The sequence below is a fragment of the Manacus candei genome, unplaced genomic scaffold (genome assembly GCF_025592945.1).
Source record: "Manacus candei isolate 608988 ecotype Guabito, Panama unplaced genomic scaffold, ASM2559294v1 h1tg000005l, whole genome shotgun sequence".
NCBI classification, from domain to species: domain Eukaryota; kingdom Metazoa; phylum Chordata; class Aves; order Passeriformes; family Pipridae; genus Manacus; species Manacus candei.
In genome coordinates this window covers 8,823,108-8,846,316 of record NW_026138053.1, presented here as the reverse complement: position 1 = coordinate 8,846,316, position 23,209 = coordinate 8,823,108, and the positions used below count along the sequence as shown (strand labels likewise).

Genomic DNA, 23,209 nt, shown 5'->3' with positions numbered 1-23,209 from the left:
ACCTCCTGCAATTAAGCCCTTGGAAAGGCTGTCCTCACCAGCCTCACTCCATAAATGATAACTCCACTATTCCCAGCGGTGTTGCTTCAGTCATCCAATCTGCATACAAATACCCTTTGGGCATCCAGCTGACTTTCTACAACACTGTCATGGTAGTCTCAGTCTGCCTCTTAATAAGAATCTCATAAGATTATTTTAAACAAGTATTTACTGCTTAAGCAAACGTGCTTCTAAGGCATCTTCTTTCTAATGCCTTTTTCAGCTGTTTTTTCTCCCCTCCAGCTGGTATCACTTTTCAGTTGCCTGCCTAGCGTTGGGGAGCCAGTTAGCATCTGCTTTTGCAAAGAATTCCATTATCTGCCTTCATTACCAGATACTTTACACAAGGCAATTGTAATTCTGTTGTTGCTGCATTACACATGGGACACAGCGATTCCTGTTTTGGCACCACATTCGGTGACAATATGCCTATCACAACTTCTACAAACATATCTCACCAAGGATATTTAACTGCTAATATTGCATCCAGGTTCTTTTAAAAATATTACACAGCTGTAACATGAACTAAAAGCACAAGTAAACACTTTAGTGATCTCTCCTGCAATAATATCTCCCAGTTATATTAGCAGACAATTACATTTCAAAGAGAAACCCTGGAAATGGAAGACAACTGCTCTCAAACAATATACTATTATGCTGCTGCATATGTTTCCCTGCCTCAGCCACTATTCCTATTATATTAAACAGAGAGATAAAAGAAATAAATGGGGACAATATGGTCAGGATATTGGAGTTTGCATGATCTAGTATTGCAACAAACACACAATTTATCTGCACAGCAAAACCAGACACCACTTCTCAGGAAGGCAAAAGGCTCTTTAAATTACAGAGAGATATAAAGCACTTGCAAAGGGCTGAGAAGCCTGTTTCCCAAACCTGCTGAAATATCCAGTTAAATGAGCTGAAAGGGAAGAGGTGTTGCTCTGGAAAATGGTGTCTCTGTGTGATGCAAATGAGAGTCCATCTAGAAAGGTAAAAGGAGGATTGAAAAATCTCTGGATGACTCAGCTAAGTGATTTGGTTTAGTATCAAGTGCTCAATATTAAAACCGTCAAGGCAAAATACAGAGAAAAGAAAGGGGAAAAAACACCACAGAGAGAGATAGAACTGGTATTTGTACATAGAAGGTGATACTGAGGATTTTACATCCCTCTTGTGTCACGTCAGATAACTATTAGCAACATATGCTGGCTTTTGGAGACTTTACAATGATCTCATTTATCAGCCTGTGTTCATTCTAATGCATTTAGCTCCCATTTTTTATTACATAGCACATAACGTGGTTACAGTCCTGGCCTTTTCCGAGATTTCCCTGCTCAGACAGCAGTGCTGCAGCATCACAACCACTGTTCTTCACTTAGTAATGATAGACATCAGAATGCAGGCAGCATCCACTACACAGAGCCAACCTTGCATATCAAACAACTAATTCCCTTCCTGATTTCACTATAAACATTAAAAAAAAATAATGTAGGAAGTCCCTTGAAAGCTAACCCTGGAGCTGTGAGGGCAGCACGTCTAATTTACTGATTACAATTTACAAGAACCTAAATAAGCATATTGAAGGGACCATAATTGAACAAATGGGGTTTAGAATTCTCCCACTACTAATAATATAATAAGCTTATTGTTTTAATCTTCCCACTAGTCCTATGTTCAGCTCCAAGGAGGCAGACAGTTCTTCAAACCTTATCTCAAAAACGATGCACTTGTCTCTTTTCAAAGCTTTAAATTGAAAAATAGAGACAATTTCTGTAATGCTTTTTTAAATTCCACTAAATCACTCCAATTCTTCTCTTGGTGTCCAGCAAGCATGAGAAAAATAAGGCAGCTGTATTAAAAACTGGCAAATCTAAATGGAAGAGCCAGAGATCATGTTCTACCCAGTCCCCCTCCCTCAGTTGTTGAGAGGAGAGGACAGTCTGCCATATCTTTGTAAGTGCTATTATCTCCAAACCTGGGGGCAGGGAGCATCCCTGCAGTGGGATGGGGCAGCTATGGATTCCCCACCTGATCTAGAAACACAGGACCCCCTACAACCTCCCTTTGACAGCCACACCATTTCTTTGGCAATACTTTGCTTTGAGTACACCATTCATTTACCAAAACTGAAGAGAAGATTTGCAGAGGAAAATAAACCCCAGCATATCATTTGGCATACTTCAATTAATGTTCCCTTTTAAAAACAGAGTTCCATGGACCCTTCCTCCCCAAAATACTCTAACATTACTTTTAATTCCATGAGAGAAAGAGCAGGCACCAAGTGCCACACAGAAAAACATTCTCCAGATGAACAGCTGAGGTGTGGGCTTACACACCCCCACAAACACAACTCACCTAATCTGAAGTGGAAAAACAAGTGTACATTAAACTCTCCTGAGACAATATCCTTACCCTAACTTGAAGACTCCCTCTTTTCTTCTTCTTTTGGGTATTATTTGGTATCTCTGAGTGTTCTCTCTCCTCACTGCTCCCTCCAGCTCAGGCTCCCATTCCATTTTGCTCCTCTCATGCCACGCAAACACTTGCAGCAGCTTCTCAGCTCACACAAGAAAACTTCCCTTCTCCTCCAACGCTCTCCTTAAATCCCACTTGTTCCTCACATCACTTTCTACAGTGGAAGGTAAAAATTTCTGGTGGTGCTTGTGAACTAATCCAGGAAGAAGGGTATAATGAGAATTTCCACAATCCACTTCAAGTGCCATTTCAGTTTGTTCCCGTGAGCAGGTGGCATTTAGAAACAGTTATCATTAATTATTTCTTCCTATAATCAAGGAACTATCACACACCGAAAGACAACAGCAGAGAGAAAAATGGCTGAAAACCAAGGTAAATGCAGTCCATAAAATCAGGGAGTATCTCCAAAGCTTGCAACACCTCCCACCAACATTTTGAACTAATGGACTTCTTGTCAACCATTTTTTTCCATATTCTGGCCCATATTTCCTTATGCAGGCTTCATTCTAAAGCTGCAATTTTATTACACATTTGACTCCTCCGAGGAACAGATATTGTATATATATTTTTTAATTAGATGAGAAGGCTACAACAAGTCTATTCATACCAATGTTTATCTCAGATCTTTTAAAAGGACATTTAGTGAAGGTGGGGTAAGTAGAGCATCCTGATGCTAAAATAATTTCTGATTATAAGGGAATCTGCCTTCCCCTCACACAATACTTCCACTCATTTGCCTTTCAAATGATGCATTAACCCCCATGGAAGCACTTGGGTTTCCTCAGAAGTGACCTCCTCTGGGTACTGTGATCTCGCAATCAGTCACTCAGTGTAGCTGAGCTCAGCTCCAGCTGATGATCCCACAGTCTTACAGGCTTTAGAGGAAAGGACTGGCAAATTGGTTGTTTCCTCTAGATAGGAGACAAACTGCTGGAGCATCAGACTGCCACTAGTTGATTAAATACAATCAAATAGCAACAGACATTTTTTCTTTTGATAAAATCCTCTATGAGTATACAAATAGTTATGTGTAAAAATGTATCACATCATGATTATGCCTGGGCCCACAAAAGGCTCAACTGAAGGGATTTTGAAGCAATTACAACCTTAAAACGTGGAGTAGGCTCAAAAGCTGCCGCAGACCCCATTTTTAAGAGAAAAATCCCATAAAAATACTCTACTGTAAATTATTGCAGTATATTTGTGGTACCACGCAGTTTAAGTCATCTAAGGCCAACACACTGCAGTCTCCAGAGCTTCCCAGCCTGTGCGGTGGTGATGGCATGGAGCAGCCTGGAGATAAGGCTCAGCTATCACAGCTGCACCTCCCCAGAGAACAGTCTTGCTCCTATTCTGCTGAGGTTTGCCTAACACAGCTCTCCGGGAAGCTTGGATGTGTGAACAGTGTAAGAACGTTAGAAAATACTGCTTTCCATCTGCAAAGTCCCAAGGAAATTTCAGCTATCACCTGGCATCAACACGCCCACCAAGCATCAGGGATCCGTAAGGATGCACGACAGACACGCACGTCGCATTCCCAGATGCTGTGACAGATGATGTTTTAACAACTCCTTTTACAAGGCAGTTTTGGAAAATATCTAACAATTGGGACAGAAATTTCTTTTCTAACCTACTCTTTCTGGTAGAGTCAGAGAAACATAGAATACCCAGAGCTGAAATGGACTCACAAGGATCATCAAAGTCCAACTCCTGGTAGGACCAGGTTTTCTGGTTTGCTTCTGAGCACATTGCTCTGCTGGGATCCATAATCCATTCCCTACATTTGGATTTGAAAGCCGTTTGTTCATTCTATGGAAGAGCAAGAGTATATGAATATGGGGAATTCAAATCCATTGCTTTTCTGCTTGGTCTCAACACAAAAAAATGAATAGTGTGAACATTTAGATTCTTCCTCCCCTGACAGTAATACGGCGCAACTTGATCTGAGTGTTTCATCTTTAAATAATGATGTTCCCACAAAGAAATTGGCACAGCCACTATCTTGGAATCTTTCTGCACAGAGTCTAATTAAAGAGAACTGTGTCAGACTACTGTCAGAAACTGAGAGTTTGTAACCTAATGAAGACTTTTAGGGGCCCAGTGATAAGAAACTGTAAGAGGCAGCAAAGACAACACCTCTCAGAAGGTGATGAGACATTTCTTGCTTAGTGATTCATTCAACTCAATTAATTTAAGGACCTGCAATGAGCCTGAACCTCCTCCGTGTAGAGGTGGACTAGAGAAAATGGAAAGACTTCTGGATTTAATAATAAAGACTTTCTGACCAGCAAACACAACCTGTATAGATGAAGGCAAAGGTCAACAGAAAATTCTTAACGGAAGGTCTCCAGGAGAACTGCCACCAGTTGATGTGTCATCTGGGACTGTAGAGCCCAGGAAAATGCCCAGAGTTATGCTGGCAAATACAGTGCAAGTCTTAACAGCGAGAAGTCCCATGAAACATGGATCACGATCAGCTACTTCAGGTGATATAACCCAGTGGTGATCTTAATTAGAAATTTTAATCCTCTTTAATATTTTTAGGTTTTAGTTATTTTGCTAAGGATTGATTGCAACTAGTTGGTTACTACAAAAATACATTTATTTGCCACTAAATATTGTACTTACTTTGCATGTTCCTTCTTTAGGCCAACCATGGGGATATAAGTATTATAAGTAGATATATAAGATATAGAAGTATTTAAGAAAATATAACATTTACAATACATCTGTCACCTGTCAGATATTGTGAACAATTTTCCTTCTATACTATATATTTTCCCTAACAACATACACTGTTTGTATTTGGATAGAAATGAGAATGTAATTAAAACACAAGCAACAGCTTTGTAATAAAAATATTGCATACAAACATGCCAATTATGATTAATACAAGAAAAATGTTTTTATTGAAATGTTTTCCTTTAAAACTGGAATATTTAACAGAAGCATTGTTTTTCTCAGGGTAGGTAATGGAGGTTCTGTGGTGATCAAACCTATTTTTAAAGGGTCTAATTTCCACTTTGTCAAGGGTTTCCTTTTGTCTGTCTTTGGGCCTTCACGCACACCTCATTAACGATGAACGCTGTGCAGTGACCTCAGAGGAGGTTCTGCTATCACACCATGGCCACAAACACTTCCAGAATTTTCCAACTGACAACTCTCAACTTCACACTCTGAGTTTTATTCATAGACCAGCAAAGAAAAATATCCTTTTTCAGCTCCTAACAAGTTGTTCAAGTTTGATAAGCTATTTTCATTCCCACTGAATGAGTTGTAGAGAGAATAGGGCTTTGTTTCAGGCTGCCAAGGAAAAAGTCAAAAGCTGGGTTTTTACTACAGTCAGTGCTAGGTCCAGATTTCTCTCAATTCTCTGGGTACACACATGCTTTAAATGAAAAAACTATTCAGGAAAATTATGCTAATAGGTTAGAGTATGCTCAGAACTTTATGTAGATTGCCTTCTAAAACTTAAAATGCATGTTAAAAGCAGAAAGTATTTGATTTCAATGAACTGCATATCTAATTTAAATTTAAAAGCAGCTTAATACTAAAAAAGATGCATATCCAGATTTTAAAGGGCATAAGGTGACAGTGGGTTTACTTATAGAAGAGACCTGACCAGCCTCATAAGGTCTTTAATACTGTTTATCTCCTCATTTTTTATAAATTTAGACAGCTATCAACATTTTGTTAGGTTTATACCTGGTTTGTCTTCCATTAAACTGATTACAGCTCCTCAAACACACACTATCTGATGACTTTTGAATTTGGAGCTATCAAATTGTACTTGAGTCATCAGGCTTTGTTTGTTTAAGAATAAACCTGAGTTCCCCGAAGTCATGGTTTGCCTTTGATGGCTGAGGTGAAATGAAAAATGAGAGTGAAAAACCACTGACACCTGGTAAAATAAGAATGAAAGATGAGAGCACCTGGCACTACTGTAGATTTCTGTGCCTCAGAACAAAACAAATACACACCTATAATTACCCTTTAAAGACTCCTGTTAATAAAACCCTAATAATAACTATTCTGCTATATTTTTCTATATCTTCAGCTATGATGCATATATTCCATTTATGGTGTCTAATGTGTTAATCACACTATTAAATGTAGAGCAGGCACCAGTTAATGATATAGCCACCATGGGCAACTGCTGGCTTCAAGTCCAAGAGAGATCTACAGCTAATAAGACAGAAACCTACTCCTATATCTCAAAACGAGGTTTCTGATACCTAACTTGGCTCTCCCATGATTAAGGTTTAGCCCATGAGAAGTCCCATGAGAAGTGGAGCTGAAGGACAAGGTCTGGTGCCAGACTCCTGCAGGTCACCAAAACCCCAGAAAACCATTTCTCCTCCATGGTGGAGCTGTTTCCAGCAGAATATTTGAGAGGATGGCAAAGTGAACACTTCACATGTAGCTAAACAACTAAAATACAAATTTCCGGGCTGAAAACACACTGTTTGATTAATGCTGTTATTGCAAAAGAGAAGGGCAACCAAATAAAGAATTAAATGTCTCTTCTTAAAATGAGAAAGCAAGAGTTTTAGGAAGAATTTTAAATTCTCCTATGCAGTGCTAATAAAAACACAGACTTTTTTCCTAGCACAGAAAATATCAGACAGCAACTCTTGCATTTACACAGCCAGCTGCCGTTTTCCTTTTCCATCAGGTGAGGTGGGGGGACCTGGACAGATGATTGGATAACAATTCCTTCCCACACAAAATCTCCTGGTTTTTATCACTGAAATCATAAACCAGCCTAAATAAGCCACACATCTTATTTAATCAACTGCCTTGAGAGTCTATTGAAGGAGTTAATCAGGTTTGTGCTGCACTTATGACATCATAACACTTGACAGATTTGATTAAATAAAACAATATTTTGTATTAGAAGTTCTATTTCGATTATTTTTAATCTCTGCAAAGGACAGAGCCTGGTAGACCTGTTTTTACTTCCACTAAGAAGATTCAGAAAATAAAGTACCAGGGTCAGACACCTTTGCTTCAAATAAGAGGTGCTAAGCAAGGCATTAATTTCTCTGCAGAAGAAAAATTATATCATAAACAAGCGAACAGAGTATTTGAACAGACTTTTTTTTTGGTACCAAAATATGTTATTAGGCAACAAATAGCTTCTCTTTAATGTACTTAATGAAATAAAGATATTAATGCATTAAGCTTTGAGCATTTTTTTAAATGAACTCAATTATAATCAGGAAATTGATGATGTATGTGAACACAGACTTGCAATATGTCAAGCACTCTCTTTTTCCTTCTGGCAAAAGAAATCCATCTCCAAGGATTTACCAAGAGGAAGAGCTAAATGGATAAACTTCACTATATTAAATAGACTCACTTTTTCCACTCTGACTGGAGGAGCAAATCAACTAAGAGAAAGTTAAAAAATAAAGGCTTGAGGGAAAAATAAGAGTGGGGTATGGCAATTTTTACTGTAATTCTTCTGAGTAGATATTCAATAGACTTTTTTTTTTCTCTTATGGAATTCAGCCTTCAAACGGGATGATTCAGATGCATCCATTACTTACTCTTCAGGAATAAACATTGTCTTTTGGGTAAGTTGGAACTCCATGGATCCTCCTTTTAATTCTATTTTATTTTTAAATTTACATGGCCATCTAACCTCTGGAAACTGTGGTGTGGTGCTCCAGAAGGCTCAAGATGCTCTGTGTCTCTTACAACAGATGGTCAAGCAAGACACTCAACAGATGGCAACCAACCAGAAGAGATGCCAGGTCTTCCCTACTGCAGTCCTGGGGTTATGCTCCGGTGTTTATTAATTACATTTTAATCTCTTAATTTATATTAAGTTTAGTTCTAATATGGTAAATAATTTTATTCTGTTTTTCTATAGGAACAAAGCATATGCAACCATCCCCTGTGCAACCCAAGCTGCTGCCCTCAAACCTTTGAGCATGCTGGCCAATTGCAAATCTGATGGTGGACCAGCGGTCTCAAAGGAACTATAAAAGGTTCATGAAAATAGGCAGGAGAGAAACCTGATAAATGCCCTGACTGGGGGAAAGGCTTCAGTGTGAGATCACACTTTATTAAAGCGTCAAAGAATTCACATGAGAGAAAGGCCCCAGAACCGCTCCAGCCACAGGAAAAGCTTAAATCGGAGCTCACACCTTCTTCAACACCCAAGTCAGGCAAATGGGAGACACAAATCTGTAGGAATCCAACTTCATTAGCTGCAGCACTCACAGAACTACTCATTAAAATCTTCACAACTCTGCACTCAAGCCGTGAGTGGAGGTACCCAACCGGTACCTCTGTCCTCCCTCAAAACGGCTTTTCCGAGTCCAGAAATCAGCCAAAAAGGCAGAGGAGGAGTTCTGCCAACACATGGCTGTCAAGGGACAGGCAGGAGGGGCTGGAGCAGATGTACCAACTGGCTGTTATACAGCCCCATCCAGGGATGCCGGAAGGGTTATCCCATTGGATCGCTCCGATGCCAGGAGTCATCCGCCAGCAGCTGCTGCTGGTGCTGCTCACTCTGCCCTTCCGAGCACTGTCCCTGACACATGTCACTGTGCCAGTCCTGCCCTTTACATCACCACAATATGCCTCCTGCACACACGAAAGAATGACCACAGCATTCTGCCCCCGAAAGGCTTCACTGAACTCCCTATTCCTCACAAAATCCCTTTCCACCTCTTTCTTGGCCCTTGCTCATTAGCTGCCCGCGCTCATCCTCGCATACAGCTCTGCTTGCTCACTCATCCATCACATCCCTGTCTCATCTCATTTTTCCCCCTTCCACTCTTCTCCCAGCCCTTCAGCGATACCTCACTACATACCACACCGGCAGGCTGGTCATTTGATGGCTTTCTGCCCTTGAAAAACAGTATTTAAAGAATCACATCTATACAAACCATATTTTAGAAATCACATCATCTATAGTTCTAACAAGCCAATCCTGAACCAAACTCTTGCTGTTAAATTACAGCATTGTCTATTTAAATCCATTAATGATGCACAACAAAGTGATACTGTATTAATCCTTAAATAACCTGTTATATCCCTTAGAACGATAACAGGTGACAAAATGGAGGAAATTACAGCCAAACCTTATGGGTTTAAAACAGATTTTTTTGCCAAACACTTGAAAAAAAAAGTAGTTTCTGGTTCAGAACACAGTTGGTATCAAGGTTTACAATTCAATGCAGAAAAATGTCTAGATCTGAAGGTCCAAGTTGCAGGTAAGCCTCGCACAGGGGGCAGGAGGGATCAGCACTGGGGGAATCTCATCCCTCCTCCTTCCATGGGCATCCACCTGTTCTGCTCTGGCTGAGTGGCCCCAGTGACTATGCTACAGAACAGTCACAACTCAGCCAGACAAATTTAAGGACCATTTCACACTGCAGTAGTACAGGATACACTTTGGTGTTGTTTCAAGGTACAGCAAATGCTGTTTGCTGTTTATTCTCAGAGCACCTGGAGGGATGGAAACTCAGTAGCATAATATCTTTAAAAACCATTTGGAAGGTGCAATACCTCTCTGCTCTCACAAGCATTGCATTAAAAGCCATAACTGTATGTGCACATACAAGCAAATTCCTTTTGCCTTCATACCCTCTGGCATTTCCATCCAAATTCCTCCCAATTTAGGGATGTGGTTCACCTCTTAAATAACAGCACATTACAAGTATGGGAACTTATGTAAAATATCTCATAATATTCCCAGGACCAGAGTGGGAAGTCTGTACCTCTGTAGAGGTACTGATACTACAAGATACTAGAAAAGTTTAACATTTACAGGTTAAAAAATGCTACTTAAACCTACAATTCTGAAACGGTAGAAAAAACATCAATATTTTATAAACCTGTAATAGTTAATGCACTTGGTTTTCAGTTAAGAGATACGAAAACCCCTCTGAAACTACCTGAAGTATTGAAAAAAAAAAACCCAAACCAAAAATCTCAACTGCTAAAAGCACTTGGTATCTACAGAACAATCACAAAATGGTATGACAACAAGGTTTACCACTTCTGACTTAGAGTAATTTACATAATTCACCTGTAGCTCTGTCCCCTGGTAGTAGTACGCTCATCACCTGAGCAGAACTCCCAAATTTGGCTTGCTCAGCTGCTGCTGTTGGATGGCAGTGGCTCCTGGCTCAGTGCTAGCCTGTCTGCACTAAGACATAAGGAAGAGTGGGGCCTTGTTCTTCCCGCAGACCATGACCCCAAACAGTCCCCTAAACTGTCCTGTTCCCCTGTTGTATGTTCTAATTCACAAACCCAATTACTCCATTTTGTTCCCCTTCTCCCTTATGTTCTCAAAACAACTTCAGAATATGATGCCAACATCAGCTCTGCTCCTGGATCTGGAATTCCAGAATGATTTGGATTGAACAGGACTTTAAAGCTCATCTCATTCCAAACCCCTTCCACTAACCAGGTCACTCCAAGCTCTGTCCAACCTGGCCTTGAACACTTCTAGGGATGAGGAGTCCATGACCTCTCTGGGCAACCTCAGTACTGTAACATTTCCTCTAATAACTTTTTGGAGAAGCAGAGACAGGGAAGCACAAGCCACAGTCTCCAAGCACTGATGAAGTAAACAGACATGCATGTCATTATACTGATTATAAAAGGCTCATTATTACTTCTGGGGTAGCAGAAAGAACCACCTGCCCTTCAGCCACTTGTCACATCTCTACTTATGTCAATGTGGCAAAAGTACTTTGAATTTGCTGATAAAATAGAGATGTTCATCTGATGCAGACAGCTATTTTTACACATAAATACATACACATAGCTGTATATAAATTTCCTTCCTATTGTCATTAGCTTTCAAGTAGTTTTCAATACACACGTGGCCACTACAAGGCATCAAGTGAATTTTTACTAGCCTGTCACAGTGTACTGCAGGCAGCACCTACAGATAAATACTCTGAATTGCTCTTTAAAAGCCACCTATCATGATAAAGAGCAATTACACACCTGCTAAAATTGATGACTGGCCCCTAAGCCACTACAGTGAATAAGGGAGGATCAAGTCTTCAGACTGAGCAGCAAAAGATAACTTCAACTTCCTCAAACAGTTCAAGAAGTGATTCTGGACAGCTGCCTCAACTGCTGCAATACTGTGGAAAACTAGGTAATATCTGTAAAGAATAAAATTATTGTCATTTAACATTTTTATATTTCCCTTCTGTAGAGCCTTACTTCCACTACATACTGGGATCAGCTTCTGCTTAAACCAAGCAGACCACTTTGGAACAGAGCTATTATGCAAATAATCTGCTCTGTATGCTAACTAGAAGCAATGCTGTGCTAGTCTGGGCAAGACATGAGGCACTGTAGAGTTTTCAATTCTTTTTCTCTGTGCAGTGGAGCAACATCATTTATGATGGTAATGACGAAAGATATCTTCCTATCTGAAAATCAGATTATTAGTCAGGAATATAAACACATAATCACCTTTTACGAGATGGTGTTTCATTTATTTCAATATTTACATCCTTTTAACATATTTTAGTTGCAAGTCATTGCAGTGATATTAAGTGTACTTCAATATAAAGATCTACTTGTATTATCCTCTCTTAGCAAGTCTGTACCTGTGTATACAGATTTATACCACAGGCATTATCTTCTCTCTGCAAGTTACATGAAATTACTTATCTGCAACACCTGAGTAAGATCAAAGATCCCAAACAACATCAGTCACCTGCACTGTGCCTCAGACAATAATAATGTAATAACCTTATAACATCAAATCAGTGTATCTCATGCCGAGGATTTCTGTGCTATTCTCTGGATACCTGGCTTGTGCTGGAAGAAAAGATCATACCTAAGAACAAATGCAATCTAAGGCAATATTTAAAGATTAGATTATCTTTCATTGCAAATAGCTCATTTGTTTGCTATCACATTGCTTTATTCTTGTTTTGCCTCCTTCTACCATGAAAATGCTGAATATTCAGTTTAGATTCCCAGCAGCTTTTTATTTTAGTCTAAAAACATTTACCTAACACATTCTTAACAAGCAAAGTGAAGAAAATTCAGCCATCTGTCTCTGCATTACAATAACAGTTATGGAAGGGTAGATTATTCTATATAGCAGGAAATTTAATGCTGGGAATTCTTATACTTTAAGCACTGCGTGCTCACATCAGTTTTGTATATAAGAATGTTCAGCACTAACATACACAGAAACAATGATTTAAAAGCAAACACAAGGTAAAATATTTTAAAGACATTAAATGCATTCAATATTCCAATCATGCTATATGTCCACACTTCAAACTGAGGGGAAAAAAAAAAAGATCTCTACTGTTATTTTCTTTCTCCAGCACTTCACTAGTTCTAAATTATCACTAAAAATACTTAAAAATTACTTGTTGGGAACAAACACAATATAGAGATAGATGCGAATCCTTACCTGGGAAACCCCCTTGTACCATTGCTGTACCAGCATGTGCTTCAGGATATCTGCATTCCTGACAAACATTCAATGCTGTAAGCAGCTCAAATCCTCATCACACACAGACTCAGGGCTTGTCTTTCTTCTGACGACCTTGGGCCTATTTTCCTGAGATTTTTCTCTCCTTAAGGGCAAACCGTCTGTCTGTTTCTATTATGAGATGCCATCAATTATATTAATTTCAGGCTGCCCACGAGCTCACAGTTACATCTGCCAGCGGATGGGAGCTGCCTATGGAAGTATGCAGGGAGCAGCAGATCCCTGGTTTCCCACATCTGACCCACGGATGCTCTCAGCTGCTGTTTGTGCTCTGGCTCACTCTGCCAGCATCCGAATGACATCTCCATCCCCAAACACGAGTCACCTCCAACGTGTGTTTATATCCCTGGGAACTGCAGGTACCTTCCTGCTTAACGACCCACTGCATAGCAAAGGAGCAGTTAATAATGTTATTTATCTAAGCATCCATTTCATGCAAGCTGCAGGGGTTAAAAATTAATTTCTCTTAGTCAAATGGCTTCATTAAATCCGTTACTTCCCAGTGCTGCAAATTGTGCAGTTTCCCCACACTGGTATGTGTTCGTGGCATAGGGTTTGCTTGTTTTGTTTTTATTTAATGTCAGAAAACAAAACCAATCTGTCATTATAAGCATAAAAAGGCTCAAACTTCATCATAACTTGTATTTTGCTGAAAACCTAAACAAGCAGTATTAGTTTCACTGCAATGAATGTTGAACTGAAACACTGAAAAGACTCAAAATCCTTCATTTAGTAATTAAAAAAAGCAAAGATAAAATCTCTCTCTAAATTTATAAACATACTTAGTTATTTTGGGAAGTCCTTACTAATTCTCTCTTCCAAATGTTACATTTAAAACAACTCAAAATACTCAGTTATTTCGCTAATACCATTAATTTGTTCATTTTTAAAGTTCATTGTCCTTTCTTTAGAATATGTCTCACAGCACATACACAGCCATCTGTTCAATGCATTATGTCAAGCACACAGTAAAAAACCACAAGAAGTCCCAGCTGCAATTTTAGTATTACTTCATCAAAAATGTAATTTCCTCTTGCAATACTTCATCAGATGATAACTGTGCATGTGATTCACAAATAGAGTAAAGAAAGCAGCACAATAACAAAACCCCAAACTAACCCACAACCTCAAACTACAATGACACCAACTCCCTCATCCATCCTCATGTGGCACAGCAGCTTGTGGGTCTGCCCAGCATGTTCTGGATATGATTTTAGGGCTGGTTACAAAACCTATGTATTTGAGCTAATTATGGGTCAGAACAAGAATAGGAAAAGAAGATTAGCAGTACAGAGTCACATTAAATAGAGATTAACACAGAGCTGAAAAATGAAAGTGTCTGCTCTATTTGTCTAATCCTGGCTCTTGCATGGTCTTCGGAAATCCACCCTATTAGATACACTTCTTACTATATTTAAGGAAATTAAATACTACAATTACTACTTTTTCAATATTTTATTTTCATAAAGCTTGAAGCCTTTTCTTCCAAGCTACATCTTCCTCTTTGAACATCATCTCTATTTGCTGTTGATTGCAGTGACATCTATTGGAGAGGCAGTGTTTGGCTACATGAGCTGCCTCAACTGAAGATCAATGTTTTCTGGTGATCCCCCCCACTCAAATCAAAGCAAAATTCAGGGTTGCTCTTCCTTTGTTTTAGAACAGCTGTGCATAAAACAGACTCCAAACAGCCAGATACCCAAGAATTATATTATGAGTGGGTTTGCTTTTATTCAGTAATTTCTTAATAATTCTGTTGCTTTCCCAAAGTGCTGATGATTATGTTCACATCCTCACTCACAGCAGTGCACAGATACTTCCTGAGATCCTGTTTCTGCACACACCATGTACTTGACCATACCTCCCTCAAGGAGCACCTTCCACTAGACCAGGTTGCTCCAAGCCCCATCCAACCTGGCCTTGAACACTTCCAGGGATGGGGCAGCCACAGCTTCTCTGGGTAACCTGTGCCAGGGCCTCACCACCCTCACAGTAACAAATGAAGAGTCAAATACTAGAGAAGTTTTAAAATCTCTTGCTTTGGTAAAGAAACGACCAACCTCAAAAAGCATTTTAGGAGGATAAATCATTATGCTTTCTTAGAGCTTCATTGATTTCTACATTATCTAGAGACAAAATAAAAGGAAGGGGGCATTATTATCCCCTTATTAGATACAGTTTAATACCCTTGCAGCCAGGAAGTCTGAGCACAGCAGTAGCTTAGTCCATTATCTAAGCTACCTTCCACAAATTTTTTATTATCATCTATTTTTATGATTTTAAACTTATTTGAAACCAACCAGATCAATCTCAGTCAACTAACTGACAAAAGATTTTACTAAAAATGTAACAGCAATTGAAACTAAGGATTTCAAGTTCTTTCAACAGTTGCCTTTTTAGTTTTCTTAGAATGGCTTTTAAGGCCTTTCCTATCTAATTTATGATTGCTTCAACTCAGTTACAAAATTATATCTAAACTGTACGGTTATGAATTCCCCCAAGGAAAACCTTATGAAACATTCCATTACAAACTACTCTGCCCATCCATTTCCTCTGCTTCTTTTTACTACCAACCCCTCATTATAGCAATAGGCCACAACGGGGTGCACATTAGTCCATTAGCAGATTCTTAGTGCACACCTCCAGCCATCCCCCACTCCAGGAAAACACATCAATGCCTATTGATGCAGTTACAGCACAGCTGCTCCAAGTACAAATAGCTCCTTTGTATGTTCTCCCCTTCTTTTACTTGTTTTGACTAAAAAAAAATCCTATTCAAAACCTTATGGTTTTAAGGTTTGGGAAGTCTATAAAAAACCTCTTTCTCCAAAATAACCTCTGCCTTGGACAAGTGTGGGAAGGAATAACTCCAAACCTATGTTGTAACTGTAATCTTTTCAGGTTTGGAAGATGACGGATTTTGAAGGCTCCTTTTGCAGCAGGATGCACACGGTGCAAGTTGTACAAAAACTGTTTTGAAGCATAAGCTGAAAGCCCTAAAACAGCAAAGTCAAAGCAAAGAGAAAACAAACCCACGTCACACAATGTTAGAGCTGGATAATGATAAAGATTTAACAGCATCACTAGAAGAAATAAAACAAGAGGAAATATTATTTTCAACGTGCCTTCAAAGTCTAGGAAAAAACAGCTAAGAACTTAGGATATAATACTGGAAGTACTTGTGGTATGAAACAGAAATATAAAGGAGAAGCAGATCTGAAACTTAAGGGTCTTAGGTGCAAGAAGTCACATTTGAAAAAAACCACAACAAAACAGCTGGAACTGTAAACTTCTCAAACCACAGAAACGTGGAGGATATGTATGGAGTTTCTCTAGACCAAGAGGTACCTCACAGATCTATTCCCAACAAGGATTCACCCTTTTTGGATCAAAAACAACCCTTGAAAAGGGAAAACATCTACAAGAAATTACTGTTTGTTCCAACAAGTCAGCAATGAAAGCTACAGTTTCAGTAGTGGAAAAGCAGGAATAAAAGGGAGCATTGCCAAAAGGCAAGTGGATTTAGCTCCCACAGGGGAGATTAAATCAATACCAAAAGGTTTTTCAGCCACTTTAAGGAGAAAACAGACAAAACACAGAGACTGTGAGGCAGTATGGATGGGACACAAAGGAAAGAAAAAATTTCTAAGCATGGCAGGAAGACTAACAATGCTCTGCTTTCATTTTCAGTCTGGGGAATGACGAAGGACGTGGAGACACAAGATGAGAGGACGGGTTCAAAGAAGTGACAAACAAGGAGAAAAAATGTCAAGTGGAGCAAGTAAAGTATTTCTGGAGTATGAAAGAAATTGATGAGTAGGTTCACGACACTGCAGCTGTATTAATAAGAATGTTAAAAAAGAAAATAAAATCCATCAGGAGCACAACCAGAGGATGGATTTAACAGCTGTCCCACCTCAAAATGTCCTCCAAGGCTTTCCATGCTATGAAAAGAAATGGAGAACTAAAGGGAGCAAATGAAAGAAGGAGAGGTTATGATGTGAATTTACCTAGGCTGACACCACACCTTCCTTTTTAAGATACCTTATCTTCTAAATAAGGAAGACAATAAATCTACCTCACTTGTTCACTTATTATTAAAGTTACAAACCCAATAGAATTAGTAGGATAAGTGGGTAAGGATCAGATCCATATGAACATGCAAATGGACAGTGTTAAAAAGACAAGTGCTGGCCTGGGTTGAGATTTCTGGAGAAGGTGCTCAAGAATCAGGACAGAAGTTATGAACATCAAGCAGTTCACATAAACAATACTGTACTGGAATTCACAGAGAAAACTTTGTTTTTCAAGTGATCACAGAATAGGGACTCTGTAAAAGCCCATTCCACAGCTGCTGAGATGCTTAATGTCATTAAGTACAGTCGGATCATTTCTAACTTGCTTTTTACTTCAAGGGTTGAGGCACAAACTTAGTTTAAGCTTCCTTAGCCTGTTTTTTTATTTGAAAGAAAAAGAATGAGGTGGGGGAAGAAGAAAATGGAAAATGCACATCTTGGTTTTCCAAGATTCATGGAAAAGATGGTTATTGCAAAACATTTTCAGTCAGTAAAAAGGGGAGAGAAAAGGAGATTCCTCTGAACAAATGTGTGCTGCTGCCAAGTCTGGTAGGATTGATGAATTTAATATCAGAAGTAGCTTTACCTTTTGCGCTTTCAGACTCAGCCGGCAATATCGTTAGGGATGGCAGAACAGCTAAAAAATGACCAAGCCCATGAATAAGGAATTATTTCTGAGCAAAGTCTTAACTGAGGTCTAGCAAGCTCTTGGATTGAGGCATATCCTAATTAGACAACTCAGGTGTCAGCCTACTTATCACACATATCCTTTAACTGGGAATTATAACTTTAATAATGAGCTGAAATGAGTTTGTTACTATTGGAGTTTTACTGAGTCTGTTTGAATTCAATCCAACATCCCCAGAGTCCGCAGTCAAATATTCCTCCCTCACTACCATTCCCCACAGAAACACTGGAAAACCTTCCTGAGGTAACTATGTGGAATACTTCAAACCAGTGGGATGACAAACTCAGTAAGGGGGAATTCTGGAAGTATCTCAGTTCAAGAGCTCACAACTTTCCTTCAAAGCAACAGAGGCAGACCTGAACACACTTCTCCTCTGCCCCCATTACTGTTTCCATGAGAACAACCTTCCAGAATCCTTCTTGTCTCCACCAAAGCAACCCTAAAAGTGACAAACCAACCAAACTCATTAATTATCTCAGCTTCAATGGCACACCACTGCCAAAGAAATCAGCAAGAGCAGCAGGAAGAGCTTTCCCACCAGCAGGCTCCAAGTTCGGGGCTTCCACTCTGAATGGGAGCCACGGTTGGTTCAAGATCAAAAGCTACAAAGGCATCTCTCTGCTTTGGCCAATCCATAACCAGGGTAAACAAAAACCTCTCCAAGACAAAAGATGATGAGAAAAAACCACTGTAGCAAAAAAATACAAACCAAACCCCAACAAAAGCCCACAGAGAATCATAGAGTGTTACGGGGTTGGAAGGGACCTTAAAGATCATACAGTCCCAAGCTGTTCAAGGCCTTATCCCACCTTTATGCTGATTTGATACAAAAGAGCATAAAGATAAAAAATAGAAGGTAACTTATTTTAGAAAGTAATTTAGGACTCCTAACTGCAATTCTAGTACTTCTAAATATTCTAGTGGAAAATAGGTTATGGATAATAACATTCCATTTAACCAAAGTTGTAATTCTCAAAGCAGTATGCTGGAATCTAAGTCATGCTGCCAGAAGCTCTCAAGTTCCACTGCATCCTACTCTTTAGGTCCCTACTCTTTCACAGAGTGCATGTTGTTGTAATTCACTGCAAAACCTGAAATGGGACAATTGTAGAACCTTTCCCATAAAAGGTGCTACAAAAAAAAAAAAAAAAGGGGTCCTTTTTCAGTAAAGTACGAAACAATAAATCAGCAGATTTTTTTTTAAAGGAAATTATCTTGCTTGAACAGCATTGTCTGGAATCACCTGCAAGATTTCTGGGCACAGAACTATGCACCAGTGGTTCTCAACCTATGACTGCTCAACTAACACTGCAATTACAACATCTGCCTTGCCCAAGCAAGTCCTCTAGACACGGCTTAGCCATTTTTAGACTGAAAATAAACAGAGCCCTTCCTCTATCTTTTCGCAAGAGCTGAGTTACAGGAGCCTGGTTGGGAAGAAAAGATGATCTAAGTCACAAATCAGGTGGAGGATTGGATGCTACAGCCACACTGAGCACTACTGCCCATAATACAACAATAAATGGCAGACAGGTTTTATCACAGTCTGATTGAGTTCCAGAAATGTAATCTGATGTAATGATTGTGCACTACTCACTCTCTGCACAAGCATCCTCATCCTCCTCTTCATCCACGACAGCTTCCTCTGCATGCAGCCTTTCAAGGGCTCTATAAGGAGGTGGCAGTTTCATGGGAGGTGGAGCCCCATATTTTCTCTGATGGATTCAAAGACAAACAGTTACATGTTTTGTAACCTCCCTACACACAAAAAAATCCTACTGTCTATTGTCACTGTACATGCACAGACACAGCACTTAATTACAATGCTAAATTCTGCAGCAAAGGTTTTTTGTGCAAGAAAGCAGAACAAGAAGTGACATTGAACATTAAAAAAAAGAAAATAAAACACAATTGTGCATGCACATTTACTTGTTGACAAAATACTTCTGTATTGTCATAAACATGAAAGTGTGGACATTATTCAAGGGTTAAAAATAAACATCAAATTACACCCTGTTTCTTATTACAGACTCAGTAACTGTCTGGTGCTGATAAATGCCAAACTTTTACATATAAAATATGAACTCAAACCTCTTAGTCCATATATGAATATTTAAACATCACAGTTCATCCTTATTTTGGCTTAAATTTAATAAAGATTTTGAATTATATGTCACAATAAAATTCTATTACCTCACATAAATACAGGCAGCTCCTATAATGATGCATGTAGCGGTGCATGGCAGGAATACAGAGCAGGCTCTGATTCTAATGAAGGCACTTTTCGGCTGAGCAACTGGTTTTATAGCTCCCAGGAACTGGATCCTGCCTTAGTTTGCAATGTGATTTCACTAAATGACGCTGAGCTGCATCCCTTGCAACCCTACTAATAGCAGGATGCACTTTAGAAAGGGAACACCGTGGACAAAATGCCATTAGAGCACCCACAATGTCCGTAATTAATTTCTTCTACAGCTGGGAAATATGACACAACACCCAAACAGCAAACCCAGGATAATGTTTTTTCACTGTGTGCAACCAGAACTGAACCTGCGTACGGAGTTTTAAAATCTTGAGCTTAAATTTGTACAGAATAGCATAACCAGGAAGCTGCACTGCAAGCTACATGGAAAATATGGTGAGGTAAGATAACTACCATCTCATCCATTTAAAAAACATAACGGGAAAGTGTTGCAACACTTTTTTCTGCTGAAATAGAAAAGCAATAATAACTGAAATTAATTCAATCCACTTGGAAACACAACAGCTGTTTTCCAAAAGTGTACAATACACTAGCCGTGCCTCACACTTTTGTCTTGAAGCCAGCACAGGTAGAACTGTGCAAAATCCAGAAAACCCAGGAAGCATGATAGGGCTCACGTTCTACTTTACTGAGCAGATAAAGATGGAAAACCTGCAGCCTTCCTTTCAGCTGCTTATGACAAATGAGTCACTTTATTATCACCATAATTTAGTAATAACTTACAGTCTAAATGTTGACCCTTTGGCTTTTTAAGACCTTAAACATTTATTAAAAAGTCTGTTTGAAATTACTTGAGACACCTAAGCTTATCCATGGTTTCTCTGTAAGGCTCAGAGGGACAAGTTTCTCTCATCTCTCCTGGCCCACTGAAAAGCCAGATGAATAACTTGTATCTGACTACCCTATTACACCACTTTTTTGTAGTAACACAGAGGCAAAAGCACAGTTTACACAGCCAGCAAGCAAAATCATGTTGATATCTGGTTTGTCCACAATTGTTTTAAGTGGTTTTATATAAAATAAAGTGATAATTTTTAAACAAATACATCAACGGAGGAGGATAAACACCAACAAATCAGGCAAAACCTTCAGTATTGAAAAAATTCACCATACAGAAAGAGGCAGGTTTTCCAGCTGCATGTGGCTGCTTTCAAACCAAACTCTTTTGTGACACTTTGAAGACTGGACTAGAAATATCACTGATTCCCCATAGGGATGTGGACTAATAATCCACTAATAGCAACTCTTTCCAACTCTGAGATGGCACTTCGGAAGCGCAGTACGACTGCTTTGTGAACTAATGTTCAAAGCTAAAAAGGAGCTACATATTTATGCACTGAAGCTCTTTATTCCACCCACCAGTTTATAGCACCAACAGATGAAAAAGGTTTGAAAAAGATGAGGCTCCCTCTTTAACCTCGGAACGCTGTAGAACGTGACACACTGGAGTGCTGGAGATTAAAGGCAGCACAATGCAAGAGGATGAGAGCTTTTGAGATTAGAAATATAGATAAAAAAAGCCAAGAAAACGGGATTGTAACTGCTTCATTGGAAGTATTATCCACTGGCATGAAAGCATATCTTCAACACCTTTCTTGATTTTTTTGAATAACTGAGCCTTGTAGTTTCTGTACCTGAAAGGAAAAATTTTGGAGGCAAGAGAGTCTTTTCAGGTACCCAGAGTACTGAGCAGGATCAAATGAAAAGTTCATCCTATTTGTAGCTGGCATGTTAAACTGCACCAGGCAAAACTTAGTGTCTGCGTTAATTCTGTCTCTGCTCCTCCAGTTCTGACAAACTCTGAAAGTACCTGACCTACACTCCTCAGTCAGGGCAATTCCCACAGGAAATCACCAGGCCATGACAGTGACATGGCTGGGAATGAGAAATTAATTTTTTTCCCTCACTGAAGCCGTGAAAACAAATTCACTGTTTTATACCAGACTTTTTCTCTTTTAAAACTGCTGTGAAGTTGTTTGGAAGTCGCTGTGTAGTAACCGCTTCACAATTAGCTGAGCAGCTACAGATCCCTCGGTCATTTCCTTGTTTTACACAGCTATGGGAAATGCAGGAGACTCAGTGGATTTAATTATCCTATAACATGATTTTACTGAATTTCAGCCAGCCTCAGATTAAGGATACTATTTGTGTACACATTGCTATTTCTCTGTTTCTGCTGAACAAAAGAGAATCAATTTGCTTCCATATGGAGCAAAACAGGTACTTCAGAGGGATGACAGTGAGGAGCTGTGCTAAGTACAGGGTTTCAGCATCCAGCAGACACCCACAGAATATTTGTCAGAAACTTGACTTGTATTTGGCAGAAATATGGCAAAAATTCATAGAATGAAAGATATTTCAACAAATCACTTCAAATTTAATTTCAGACTTCAGAGGAAGCTTATTATAGAGTTAGAATACATGCTATTATACCATTTGATACAGTAAAACTTGAGTATAGCTTTGAATGGAATAAATACCTTATCGCTCTTATTTTCTTTGTCTGCATCCTGATCTTTGCTGACTTTGATTCCCTTAGGCTGGGCGGGAGCAACCACCTGAAAAGCAGTGTATATTACACACAGTAGAAAGAGCATTACAACTGCAAAAAACCCACCCAAAATCAGTTCATGACAATGACAGTTACCCAGTACTCTCTTCATTTTGCCCCATGTAGAAGGGCATTGCAGTGCAGTCTTTAAATTATATTCTTTTACTGAATTTAATGAATTACATTATTTTCCTGAATTTACAAACATTCTATACTTTTTTCTACTGCTCACTGGTTGATATCTAGCCCCAAAATCTACCAGAATTCCCAATTAACCTCTCAAATTACATCAAAAGCACACACAGATTTGGGGTTTCTGTGTGTACTTCAATGCTGGTAGAATTGTATGCCTTTTCTTACTCAGGTTTTTCAAAATTTCTTGCCTTGACCTCAAAGATGAGGAGATACCTAAAATCTCTTGGAAATTAACTTGCTCCCAAATAACTACTTCAGGTCCCTTTGGTGACACATTTTACATGAAGCGGCTGGTGTAAATCTGCCTAATTTTAATTACACCTTTGTTCCTCTGCATAACAGAGTATATTTTTAGATTATGAAATATGGACAAATTAAATACACAGGGCCAGACTCTTATGACACAGGTGGGAGAGCTGAA

At 39.1% G+C, this 23,209-nt stretch overlaps 1 protein-coding gene across 9 annotated transcripts in view; it reads right to left on the bottom strand.

Annotated features, from left to right (window-relative positions):
• PATJ (PATJ crumbs cell polarity complex component) overlaps positions 1-23,209 on the bottom strand; it is a 139,884-nt gene that overhangs the window by 62,018 nt on the left and 54,657 nt on the right. For all 9 annotated transcript variants that reach the window (XM_051796330.1, XM_051796336.1, XM_051796322.1 and 6 more), the window contains 2 exons: positions 22,523-22,600; positions 19,377-19,494 (listed from right to left, as the gene is read on the bottom strand). In XM_051796330.1, coding sequence (XP_051652290.1) covers positions 19,377-19,494; positions 22,523-22,600 — 196 coding nt within the window. The remainder of the gene's footprint in view (positions 1-19,376; positions 19,495-22,522; positions 22,601-23,209) is intronic.